Raw genomic sequence first — 13,920 nt, 5'->3', positions numbered from 1 at the left:
CTAGGTTGTAGCAACCTCATGATGGGAACAGGTAAAATTTGAGTATCATGTAGTAGCCTAAACCTATCCATGTTACATTGAGCTTGGTGAATGGAGTATGAATGCCAGTCATGTAATCTGCTGTAATAGCGCAAAAAAAATAATATCCCCCTTTGTCTTAAACGACACGGACAGCCACTGGTATGGGGGTTATGATTAAAATGGGTTTGGTCTTCTAAATCATGGAATAACGATGGAATGTGAATGTATTTCAATAGCACCGATGAAAACATATTGTTTTCATAGAGATCCAATGGAATGTGAATCCCGCAGCGGATACATAATTGGAACAGTTTTCACTTTGCGAAGAAAAGGTGAGGGGACACTAAAATGCCTAAGAGCTGAGTTTAGCTAATTAGGGAGGGAGTGTATTGGCCATAGAATTAGGAATTAGAGTACTAACAATAATGTAATAGGATCTCTATGGTACTGGCTCTCTAAAGCTAGTTCTTAGAGAATGAGTAGATTCAAGACTCCTGGCAAATAATGATCTCCTCAAAGGTTGGGGTATGTGTGTGTGTGTGTGCACGAGCGTGCGCTCGTGTGAGTGTGTGCGTGTGCGTGAGTGTGTGCGTGTGCGTGTGCGTGTGTGATTGAAGATAAAGGAATGGAGAGGAACAGTGGGCCCAGCTCACAGGAGTGAGAAAAGCAAATTAGAGGTGCAACTGGGGGTACCAATACACACTGGGAGGTAGCGGTAAGGTGGTAAAGAGACAGAGACAGACAGAGACAGACAGAGACTGAGCGAAGAGAAGGGCTACAGACAGAATAAGAATATTTTTCACCTGGAGCTCAGTGAGGTATCAACTACACCGCTGTTATAGCTGGCAAAATCACAGGTTGCAATGGATCGTTTCATTTGATCTGGACTCTGATAGCTAGCTTGGTTGCTAGAATGAGAATGTTCTATGTCCAATTCGGTGTAGAATGTCTATAGGAATATACAGAGTCTAATTCAATGCATTGACTTGCATCTCAGAAAAACAGCAAATCGGTAGTGGGCTGGCTACGGCTGCGGTAATACAGTCCCCCGGCTCGGCAGAGCAGCTGTGGGGAGTTTGCGGCCCACTGCCCAGAGATCCATTTCGGATCCAGTCAGGTGTTACACCAATGACACCTCTAGTTGGTCTTTAAGATAGCAATCAGTGACCTTTGATTTGGGTAGCCGAGTTGTCACGCCGTGGTGATTTGATGTATGGTGGGGCGGAGGCAGTACCTGGCGGATAGGGGGGGAAACGGGGACGGGGACGGGGGGGGGGGGGGATGTGACACAAGCTATTCCGCTGAGCAGCCTCTTTCCTCTTTCTCTACATAAATAAAACAGCAATACTTTTTGAGCAGGGGACAGAGTTCAGCGGCATTCACCGTCCCTTTAACAGTGAACTGTGGTTTGGGGTGAAGTGGATGTTTAATCTACCCTTAATGAACTGTCTCATTGCAACTCTTCCCCGTACATACATCATATCCTGTTTACGCTTTGTAATAATGGCTGACAGATCTATATGAGGGTTGCAAAAGCCCCTTGGCTAGAATTTAAAGTGATATTCTCCAAAACAATGGTAAAAAGGGATCATGTCAGTTTGGATTCAAGGCTACAAAGGCTCAATCCTCAAGGGCCATAGTACTGCTGACTTTTATGTCCCTCTAGCCTGATCTGTTTATGTTTCTAATTTAGACATAGGTTTCACACATTTGGTTACCCGTGTATTATACAGTGTCTTAAAGGCAAAGGATGAAAACCAACGTACATGACGGACCTTGAGGACCAGGACCCATATTCATAACACGTCCTAGAGTAGAAGTGCTGCTCTAGAATCAGTTTCACGTCTTTTATCATTATGAATGGACCTGGTCCTAAATGAGCACTGAATTGTTTACTGTACAAATTGACTTTGAAAATGTTTCTTTCTGTGTACAAAATGTGTAGCAGAAATATGCTAAAGAGGCATGTAAAAAAGCAGGGTACACTGTAATCCATGGATCGTTGTTATCGATCCCATGCGATTACAATGCGTAATGTGTAACTCTGTATGTAATATTGTTAAGTCAGGTTGTGGGGAAGTAATGACAAATTATTGCAATGCTTTGCCACTTGATTTAAAATATAAACGCAATATGTAAAGTGTTGGTCCCATTTTTAATGAGCTGAAATAAAAGACCCCAGACATTTCCATATGCACGAAAAACGTATTTCTGTAAAATGTTGTGCACAAATTTGTTTACATCCCTGTAAGTGAGCATTTCTCCTTTTCCAATTGACAGGTGTGGCATATCAAAAATCTGATTAAACAGCATGGCCATTACACAGGTGCACCTTGTGCTGGGGACAAGAAAAGGCCACTCTAAAATGTGCAGTTTTGTCACACAACACACTACCAAAGATGTGGCTTCCGGCTTCTTCACCTGCGGGATTGTCTGAGGGGAGGGGGGGTAAGGCAGGTTTCTGTCTCTAATAAAGAACTTTGTGTGGAAAAACTCATTCTAATTGTCTGGGCCTGGCTCCCCAGTGAGTGGACTTATGCCCTCCCAGACCTCCATGTCCCTGCCCATTCATGTGAAATTCAACGATTAGGGCCCAATGACTTTATTTCAATTGACTGATTTCCATCTATGAACTGTGACTCAGTAAAATATTTGAAATTGTTGCATATTACATTTATATTTTTGTTCAGTATAGTTGATGTATTGACAACTCAAACATGTCAATTGGAATAACATGAATAAACGTATTAGTTTCAAATCAAATAAGCAAGAGACTAAAGCCGTGAATGGACCGTCAAATGATGATCTATCATATATTCTCCAGAGAGCTGTACAGCATTAGTTTAAAAATGATTTAATTTGAATTGATTGATCTTAACCGCTCGCAGATAAAAATGACATTGCGTCTCTTCTCCATCTTATCGTTTTCACTGGGACCCTCTTTTTATCTATCATTGCGGGAATGAAAAACAAGAATGACTTGACAGAACAAAGAAAAATGAATTCCTTCAGATTCGCCATGCAGCAAAGCCATTGCACAAGGCATGATTCCATGATTCAGCATTAGGACCACGACTGTTGTGAACAATTACTCTGTTTGATTGCTATATTCTACTCTGCTGTCAACAGTAATACCTCTGTGGCGTGGGGCTCTCGTGATGGATCCAAATCGTATCCTTCAACCCCTTCTGGCCAATATGCGTGCGTCTGCTCGCCCATATATTCTCATCCTCGAATGGGGAGCTGACCTGCAAATTATTTCACCAGTCCATTACAATTAATAACACGCTTTCGTGCTTAGCGAGCCACTTAGCGTCACACCCGCCTGACGTGACCAGAATATTCTTTTTTTTTTAAACAATGTCTGAATGGGAGTCCGTGGCGGCGGTGGAGAAAAAAAAATCCCCATCAGAATGGCCAGTCAGCCATGGCGACGGCTTTTACATGGAGTCTCTCGGGCCTCGAGGAGTGGTCACACGTTTCCGACATGAACAATGTTGCCGGAGTTTGCATTATACAGAGGCACTCCAGGGGGACAGAAGTCTCTCCGGGAGTCTTTTTTGCACTTCCCGAATGCATCGCCGAAGAGATGTTTCAGAAAGCCTTGGTTGAAATTGAAACTAACTTACTTTATCCAGTATTTCGACCCTCGTCAAGTTTGCTTGTGGTTGTAGCAAACATGAACAATTTGATTCTCGCAGGTGTTGATCAAGTTGGTTGAATGTAGGTTTTTTTTTCCATTCGAGACGGATTCCCAGCCATTCGGAACACACTGTATTGAAGAGATGCACTCACCAAGCCGTTTGAGTGTTTCACAAAGAATTTAGGTAGGGGTTAACAACGGCACTCTTCTCACAACATAGCCGAAGCACTAGACACTATACTAGTCTAGCAGACATTATGAGTGGCTGCCATTCTTTTCAAAGCGCCCTACTTGACAGCTTAAGTATATCTTTTTTAGTTTGTTTTAGAAAATAGGCTGCCGAGGCTGTTGAATGAATGCTCAGTAATTGTACGTGTACCTGTATGTGTGCGTATTTTATAGAAAGAGAGAGAGAGTGTGCGAGTGTCTGTCCGTAAGAGTGTGTGAGTACGTGCCTGCAGTGTGTGCGTTTGTATTTACGTGTGTGTGTGTGTGTGTGTGTCTGTCCCTGTGTGTCCAGGGCTTTTGATAACACTGACCTTCATATCCCCTGGGCTAGGGCTAGCAGCCATTTATCTTTTATTCATTCGGCCATTTCTGAGGCAGCTTTTCTGTCACCAAGGCTTGTCAAAACAGAGGCCATTTCATGATGTGCAGCGCTTGGCAGCAAAATGGTGCACAGTCACACCCTGTAGATGGTGATGCCACAGTCCTGGAGAGGCTTTGTCTTGAGAGGACTCTCTGTCACTAATTGTGTTATGCCACTGTCGAGAACACCTGTCTAAAGCAACTCGAAACATTCCCTCAAACTTTCTTTCCTGCTTTAGTATTTTATTTCTGTCTGGGGGAAGCAAAGTCTACTCAGGTGTAGTTCACAACAGCCAACAGAACTGTCACTACAGAACTGTCACTAACACTTCTCTAGATATTAGAAAAATAAGTTTTACAATATGTCATACATTGGAATGACAAGTTCCAGTCATTATTTTTGCTCGTAACTCTTCTATGCTGAATATTTCATGCAGTTGACTCTTTTGATGTCTGCTTTTTGGTGGTGGATTGCAAACACAAATCATCATATTTTCTCTTACTGTTGGTGTTTTGATAATGAATTCGCTCACAACTTCCATCATTGCCAACCCACACAACACTACAAGTTATGAAAGTGTTAAACTTAATATTCTGCATGAACAGAGACTCATATTCTGCAGACAGGGGCATCATGTACCCGTTATTTCAGAAGGGGCACAAATGTTTGGTTAGTTTTGGCTCTGTACTCCAGCACTTTGGATTTGAAATGATACAATGGGTATGCGGTTAAGGTTCAGACTGTATTTTCATCCATATCGGGCGAACCGTTTAGAAATTACAGCACTTTTTGTACATTGACCCCCCGCCCCATTTTAGGGTACCAAAAGTATTGGGACAAATTCACTTACGTGTATTAATTTAGTAAAAAGTTAAGTATTTGGTCCCATACACACAATGACTACGTCAAGCTAGTGACTCTACACATTTTGGGGATGCATTTTCTGTTTGTTTTGGTTGTGTTTCAGATTATTTTGTGCACAGTAGAAATGAATCATCCTTATTTAACTAGGCAAGTCAGTTAAGAACAAATTATTTTTTACAATGACGGCCTACCCCGGCCAAACCCTGACGACGCTGGCCCATCAAGAAGGAATCAACAGGCAACATAGCTTGATCAAATGAATTTACAAACATATCTCCTGCGGGTGCTGCCCATCACCAGCAGCTAAAATCAAATCAGATGCTGGGTGTGTCACTTGACACTCTCTCCTTCTCCACTAACAATACTAGTCATGTTCCACTGCTTAGACGTTGCATGCATCAACTAATGGTTGCGTGCCACGTCATCGACTGTGTCATCGACTGAGATTGCTATAACATATGATGTGGTTATCTGATAGGAAAAATATGGTCCGGTTAGTGTGCCCCATCTGCAAAAGCACACTTTTTATAAATAATTTTGATCAAATGTGGGCTTAAATTTTTTTTATTAAATTATTTAACCTTTCTAGGGGAACCCCTCCACAACATTCTGCTGAGATATGTAACTTTCACACATTAACAAGTCTAATACAGCAAATGAAAGATAAACATCTTGTTAATCTACCCATCGTGTCTGATTTCAAAAATTCTTTACAGCGAAAACACAACATATGATTATGTTAGGTCATAGCCAAGTAAAAAAAAACACAGCCTTTTTTGCTTCCAAAACATCCGGTGATTTTGCAGAAATACTCATAATAAACATTGATTAAAGATACAACTGTTATTCACAGAATTAAAGATATACTTCTCCTTAATGCAACCGCTGTGTCAGATTTCAAACAAACTTTATGGAAAAAGCATAATCTGAGAACGGCGCTCAGAACCCAAAACAGCCAGAGGAATATCCGCCATTTTGGAATCAACAGAAGTTAGAAATAACACCATAAATATTCACCTTTGATGATCTTCATCAGAAGGCACTCCCAGGAATCCCAGTTCGACCATAAATGGCTGATTTGTTCCATAAAGTCCATAATTTATGTCCAAATAGCCACTTGTTGTTAGCGTGTTCAGCCCAGTAATCCATCTTCATGAGGCTTGAGCATTTCGTCCAGACAAAAACTCGAAAAGTTCCATTACAGGTTGTAGAAACAAGCCAAACGATGTATGGAATCAATCTTTAGGATGTTTTTAACTTAAAACATCAATAATGTTCCAACCGGAGAATTCCTTTGTCTTCAGAAAAGCACTGGAACGAGAGGTAACTCGTCATGAGACCAAGGCACTCTGCCAGACCACTGACTTAAAGAGGTCTCATGAGCCCCTCCTTTATAGTAGAATCCTCATTCAAGTTTCTAAAGATGGTTGACATCTAGTGGAAGCCGTAGGAAGTGCAACTTTATCCATATCTCAATGTGTATTCGGTAGGCCAATCTTTGAAAAACTACAACCTCAGATGTCCCACTTTCTGGTTGGAATTTTTCTCAGGTTTTCGCCTGCCATATGAGTTCTGTTATACTCACAGACATCCTTCAAACAGTTTTAGAAACTTCAGAGTGTTTTCTATCCAAAACGAATAATAATATACATATATTAGCATCTGGGACAGAGTAGGAGGTCGTTCACTCTGGGCACGCTATTCACCCAAAAGTGAAAATGGTGCCCCCTATCCCAAAACAGTTTAACATCTGAAAATAAAATAAAAACAGGAGAAATTTGAGATGTTAGTGTCCTTGTACCTCCTATGGGTATGACATCTCTGGGTGTGCACATTGGCTTTATATGGGCCTCACTTTACATGATTAAGCCATTTTAACTTTTTCTCTCTTGTTGTTGTTCCTCAGATGACAACTGCAGACTGAGTGACTACCGGAGGTTGAAGACCAAAATTCTGAACCTGCATGACCAGCGATACATGGAAACTGGCAACCATGGGGGCCACAAAGAAAACATGGCCACCAGAAAGAAGCTGGTCGACCTTCTGTTTAAGCGCTTTGATGCCGATGGTAGCGGGAGAGTAGACAGCAGCGAACTATCACAGGTGAGGAGGCCGGGACTTGGATGTCACTAAGTGTTTGAAAGAAAAAGGGAAAAACCAACGAAACATTGTGTTTACTACACACCAAGGAGTAGGGAACTATCACAGGTGAGGACACGAGGGTGGACAATAAAGCCACAGTAAATGTCTCTCACATGTCAGTAGCCATGCCATCACACCCTTCCCTGAAATGAAGAAAGGGTCAACAAACAGAACCTTAACATTGCCTTTACTATAGCCTGCTAGGAATTTACTATAGGAGCCATCTTGATGTAATATTTTCAACATTATTCCCTTTTCAGTTGGTCTTTGCTTCAGAAAGCGAGGCGACTAAGAAATGTAATAATCCAGGTCAAAGGAACGTTCCGCTCGTGGGTAGAATGTCGGCTTTGACTGTTACGGCCCGGAAAAAGTGTGGTTGAATATGGAGTATTGTGTGACTTTCATGACAAAGGAAGACATTTTTATGCATAATGAATTTATGTTTCGCAATACCCGAGGACTGGTTTATATCCCATGCATTTAAATAATTGAATAAGTAAGCAACCACTGCTGGTTTAAATAACCTTTCAACTGCTCTCAGTTTCATATTAATATATCCAGTGGCACTCTGATTACTCCTGTCTCTATTAGACTGATGTGAGATAGAAAACAAGCTTGATTCATATTCTTATGCATTCACTCTTTTGAATCCAAAGTGCCCCATTTGATTACAGCCAACAACTCTGATATTTAACTATAAATATATATATATATATTTACATAACAGCAACGCTTTCAGCTCGGGGATGGGAGCATAAATCGACGAGCAGCGGGCGAAATACATAACGAAAGAGAAATTGTAGTGTTGTGTTGGGCTTTATTTGACTATGCAAATATTCCCTGTTGATACATTGGTAAGTTGCTTCAGGTAGTTACCATGGGTACCAAAAGTATTACATTACGGATGACACTAAGGGCTAGACACAAAGCTATGAGCCATCGTCTATCCAGGTGTTTTAATGTCAAAGTCTGTCCACAAACATCCACTGCGCAGATTGAGTCACGCCATGCTGGTTTTAAGTCATTCCTCACAGAAAATGCTAAGGTCCCTCTTAATCCTTGAAACATATGGCAGTGGTGACACAGTACATATACAGTACAAACTGGTATTACATGCAGAATATGTAGTAGCTATTCTAAGCCCACTGTTTTTGTCTTGTCTACAAAAGCACTGCGGTCATTCATTCTGAATATCAGACGTTGACACAATTGACCTTAAACTATGCCACATCTCAAGAAGTCCTCAAACTATGCCACATCTCAGAGGTCCTCAAAACTATGCCACATCTCAGAAGTCACTCATGGCCCGGAATTCAACCACTGAAATCCTAAATTCTTCGCTCTTCTTGTTTTGCCAGGTTAAATTATACAAATTTGACGTGACCAATCATTTCAGCCCTCATTTATGAGTTTTCCATTTGTGTATTTGTTAATTGTAAATAAGAATTTGCTCTTAACCGACTTGCCTAGTTAAATAAAGGTTAAGTAAAATACATAAAATACATAAAGTTAATGGGGTGTTAATTTGACACGGACTCTGGCAGCATTCCAAACACAATGTGAATAATTTAGTTCAAAGGTTAAGGCTTGGTATAGATTGTGCGCGCGTGTGTTTGTGTGTGTTCAATATGTGTGTGCATGCGTATGTGTATGTCTTCAGATCTGAGTGGAAGAAGGGTCAGGTGGGTACACTCTATCTTCAGACACTGACCCCGTTCTCTATGTTGACGCAATCAGATAGTGTCGATTCCTCCGGTACATCAAACCCGAACATCAACTACAGAGCAAGGTAAAGATGGTTTGATTTCTAGCCGGGACATAAAACATTTAAGAGATGGTGTGAGAATCATCAAAGACTGTGGTGATTCACAGCCCCCTCTAATATTACCATCTCCCTAAATCAATCCGTCCGCCATGGGGTGGTTCAGAAAAGCAGGGAATACTTTGGAATGCCCTGTTTTTTTATAACACTTTCTCTGAACCAACTGTGTCTAATGTATTATGAATGCATTCAATTGCCAATTCTTATAAATTGTCTTAAAGGATGGGTACACTTTTATGAGTGCTTATAGCAAGTGTTGTAATGTACTGTGAAGTGATAGAGGTCAATGGAAATACATTTCTGGTACTTTATCATGCACAGATGGCTTTAAGGACGTTTTTGAAATCAACATACGAGGTTGAATCATCACAAACATTTTGATAATTCTTTATAGTTTACACTTGTAGTTCAGTAAGAGTTCAGAAAGCATAGGCAAAGTTGCAAAGAACAAGACATACTTGATGATGATGCATTAGGCAGCAGTGCTGGGGAAGCTACTCTGAAATCATAGTTGACCAAACTACCAATTACTTCACACTAGAAGAAGTTAAGCTAAACAAAAGCTACTCTTAATAAAAATATTGTTAAAAATTATATAGTTTTCAAGCTACCTCAGGAAATATGATCATATCTAAATCTGAAATGTCATAGACGACAAATTGCAAAAACGGTTTCAAGTGAGAATTAGGCAGGTCTGAAGCTGAAGAATAAAATAAATTATTGCCTATTTCTCCATTATTTTCTTCTCTTTTTGCCCCAAAAAGTAGTGTAGTTTCAGTAGTTAGTTATACCGTTACATGGCAAAAAGTAATTCTCCTCAGAAAACACTACCAAGATTTGAATTGTGTTCAACTTCCACCAAGCTACTGCAAAATACAGTCGTTCACTACTTCCCAACACTGTCATATTTTGTCAAGCTTCATGACAGCTGATCTAGAATGATGGATGAGTGAAAGTCAGCCTGACCGTGAGATACTGTAGATCCAACTTGTCATATTTCAAACCATATATAAAACATAACAAGAGAGTCTTTGCAGCATGAAAAGGGGTTTCCTCGGGATAATACTATTTACTTCCAGAAATAAAAGATCTATAGACTATCTAGGACAAGGTAAGACTTAAAGAGTAACTTTAATGTAAAAAAAAAATAAAATAAAAATAAATAAAAAATTCAGCGAAAAACAGATGTTTTAGGCTTAGTTATAGTGAAACACGTCAATGCTGGTCTTCATTGTGATAGTTTGTTGCAAAAGTGATATATTTTGGTCTTTTAGTAGTAAATCTAGCTCTTATTGACCCTAGCGGTTGGGAATGGATCGACGCAGGAGATAAGAAGCAGGTACAGGAAGGGAAGGGAAGGGAAGGTTTAATAACTGACGGACATGGAACAGGAACACGTAACAACAATTCATGCGGACACAGGGAACACCACCGAGGAACAGACAGATATACAGGGGCAATCAACCACTTGAAGGAGACCAGGTGAGTCCAATGAGCGCTGCTGCCTGTAATGATGGTGACAGGTGCGTGTAAAGACGGGTAGCCTGGCGCCCTCGAGCGCTAGGGAGCGGGAGCGGGAGCAGGCGTGACATCTTGAGAAGGTGCCTCTACGCCAGGGATCATCTAGATGTTTTCGCAGGCCGATCTTTTCTTGAACGGATGGTCAGGGGGCCTTGAACATAATTACAAATAATTTGTAATTAGAATTTGAAACAATTTGTAGAATGCAAATGGACCGGACCGCAAGAAGCCCAAACAGATATAATGACTAAAACATAAGAATTTCACGTCATCTCAAGGGAGGGGTTCAGTATGAAATACACTCTCTTCTAGATGTGCTGGGTGGTACCACCTCAAGGCTAACTATACAATTAGGTGACAGCGCACCTTATTTGGCAATGGTCTTGGTAAGTGGAATGTGCCATTATATTTTGCATGATGCTTCCTTGACTAGACTACTGACGTTCCACAAAATTCAAAATTCTATGTTTTTGCTTGCCGTTTCATACGAATGTATGTGCTTTTACGAATACAAAGAAAATAAACATGTAGGCTATGTAGATTCACATTTATATCAGTAGCTACATCCATCACAACAAGAAATAAATGACAATGGTGGTCATGTCAAATTGTAGTATTTTTTTCTTCTTCCAAACGCTATGATTGATTGGTGGCTTAGTCTGTTATGACAGTTGGTTTACAGTTCAATGGTTGTGAGTTTAAATCCCACATCGAGCAGAAATAATGTATTTACAATGTTCATCCCATGCCCACACACTTCTAATTGTGAAAAGTGAAAGCATACAGTGGGGCAAAAAAGTATTTAGTCAGCCACCAATTGTGCAAGTTCTCCCACTTAAAAAGATGAGAGAGGCCTGTAATTTTCATCATAGGTACACTTCAACTATGAAAGACAAAAAGAGGGAAAAAAATCCAGAAAATCACATTGTAGGATTTTTTATGAATTTATTTGCAAATTATGGTGGAAAATAAGTATTTGGTCAATAACAAAAGTTTATCTCAATACTTTGTTATATACGCTTTGTTGGCAATGACAGAGGTCAAACGTTTTCTGTAAGTCTTCACAAGGGTTTCACACACTGTTGCTGGTATTTTGGCCCATTCCTCCATGCAGATCTCCTCTAGAGCAGTGATGTTTTGGGGCTGTTGCTGGGCAACACGGACTTTCAACTCCCTCCAAAGATTTTCTATGGGGTTGAGATCTGGAGACTGACTAGACCACTCCAGGACCTTGAAATGCTTCTTACGAAGCCACTCCTTCGTTGCCCGGGCGGTGTGTTTGGGATCATTGTCATGCTGAAAGAGCCACGTTTCATCTTCAATGCCCTTGCTGATGGAAGGAGGTTTTTACTCAAAATCTCACGATACATGGCCCCATTCATTCTTTCCTTTACACGGATCAGTCATCCTGGTCCCTTTGCAGAAAAACAGCCCCAAAGCATGATGTTTCCACCCCCATGCTTCACATTAGGTATGGTGTTCTTTGGATGCAACTCAGCATTCTTTGTCCTCCAAACACGACGAGTTGAGTTTTTACAAAAAAGTTATATTTTGGTTTCATCTGACCATATGACATTCTCCCAATCTTCTTCTGGATCATCCAAATCTTCAGACGGGCCTGGACATGTACTGGCTTAAGCAGGGGGACACGTCTGGCACTGCAGGATTTGAGTCCCTGGCGGCGTAGTGTGTTACTGATGGTAGGCTTTGTTACTTTGGTCCCAGCTCTCTGCAGGTCATTCACTAGGTCCCCCCGTGTGGTTCTGGGATTTTTGCTTACCGTTCTTGTGATAATTTTGACCCCACGGGGTGAGATCTTGCGTGGAGCCCCAGATCGAGGGAGATTATTAGTGGTCTTGTATGTCTTCCATTTCCTTATAATTGCTCCCACAGTTGATTTCTTCAAACCGAGCTGCTTACCTATTGCAGATTCAGTCTTCCCAGCCTGGTGCAGGTCTACAATTTTGTTTCTGGTGTCCTTTGACAGCTCTTTTGTCTTGACCATAGTGGAGTTTGGAGTGTGACTGTTTGAGGTTGTGGACAGGTGTCTTTATACTGATAACAAGTTCAAACAGGTGCCATTAATACAGGTAACGAGTGGAGGACAGAGGGGCCTCTTAAAGAAGAAGTTACAGGTCTGTGAGAGCCAGAAATCTTGCTTGTTTGTAAGTGACCAAATACTTATTTTCCACCATAATTTGCAAATAAATTCATTAAAAATCCTACAATGTCATTTTCTGGATTTTTTTTTCTCATTTTGTCTGTCATAGTTGAAGTGTACCTATGATGACAATTACAAGCCTCTCTCATCTTTTTAAGTGAGAGAACTTGCACAATTGGTGGCTGACTAAATAGTTTTTTTGCCCCACTGTACCTGCTGTGAGAGGGATCCCTCTGGTAGTAATTGTAGGTTTTTATACAGTACCCAAGACCAATCTGTGAGTTTCTTTGACAATTGAGAATATAGCTGCGTAAATACTGCAATTTCGGGTTGGACTGAATTGAGCACCTAATCTTCATATTCAAGGTGATGACTGCATTTTTCTTCCCAACACAATAAATGTGAGTCCACATTTCAAAGATGTATTTTGCATCCAATGGGGGATTTGAACTTCCACTGCAAGTGGCTTTAGTAAGAAAAGGTTGGGATCAGGTACAATTATGTTTACCCACCCCAAAATGAATATTAATAGCAATTCCCCCAACCCACAACTTCTCACCTGAATGCATTTTTTGTTGTTGAAGGGATTGGACAAGGAATGAAATTGGGCTTGAGAGTTAAGCTTTTAATGTAAAATTGAGTTGAGGTTAGAAACATCATTTTCAAGTTTGTCGTCATTGTTATGTCTGCAGAGATGATCAAATCTGGGCTGGTTTTTAGGATGGCACCTGTTCTCCACTAAACCATGTATTGTACACACAATTTACACCTCAGTGGGTCTTCTCCAGTGTAATTGAATGCACATTCACCTACAGTGTCACACAAAGAAATGCATTCAGGTCTTACTGACATTGGAAAACAACACTGGAGAGGTTGTGATATTTCTCTATTTCAATCATCTTATTACTGAGGAATCAATGTCTTCTTTGACGTGCTATATTTAGACAGAGAACTGATTGTGTTGCATTGCATGCTCTATGCTGTAACATTAGAAATCCCAGATCCTCGAGTGGTTCCCAGTTTCGGAACCCCCCCAAAAAAGGAGACAGCGGGGGAAAAAAGTACAAGAAAAAAGAAAATCCCAGACCCAGAAAAATCCAGGCCTAGACTTAGGTTTAACTGTAAGTTATATACGGGCCCACTTAAAAGGCAAGGTC

General features: G+C 40.7%; 1 protein-coding gene across 1 annotated transcript in view; it reads left to right on the top strand.

Annotated features, from left to right (window-relative positions):
- The window catches only part of LOC110505137 (follistatin-related protein 5), a 164,467-nt gene that overhangs the window by 88,284 nt on the left and 62,263 nt on the right, over nucleotides 1-13,920 (top strand). Inside the window, exon 5 of the mRNA XM_021584136.3 lies at nucleotides 7,024-7,220. Coding sequence (XP_021439811.1) covers nucleotides 7,024-7,220 — 197 coding nt within the window. The remainder of the gene's footprint in view (nucleotides 1-7,023; nucleotides 7,221-13,920) is intronic.

The sequence above is a fragment of the Oncorhynchus mykiss genome, chromosome 25 (genome assembly GCF_057628025.1).
Source record: "Oncorhynchus mykiss isolate SJ-2025 chromosome 25, ASM5762802v1, whole genome shotgun sequence".
NCBI classification, from domain to species: domain Eukaryota; kingdom Metazoa; phylum Chordata; class Actinopteri; order Salmoniformes; family Salmonidae; genus Oncorhynchus; species Oncorhynchus mykiss.
This window is presented reverse-complemented; position numbering and strand designations above follow the sequence as displayed.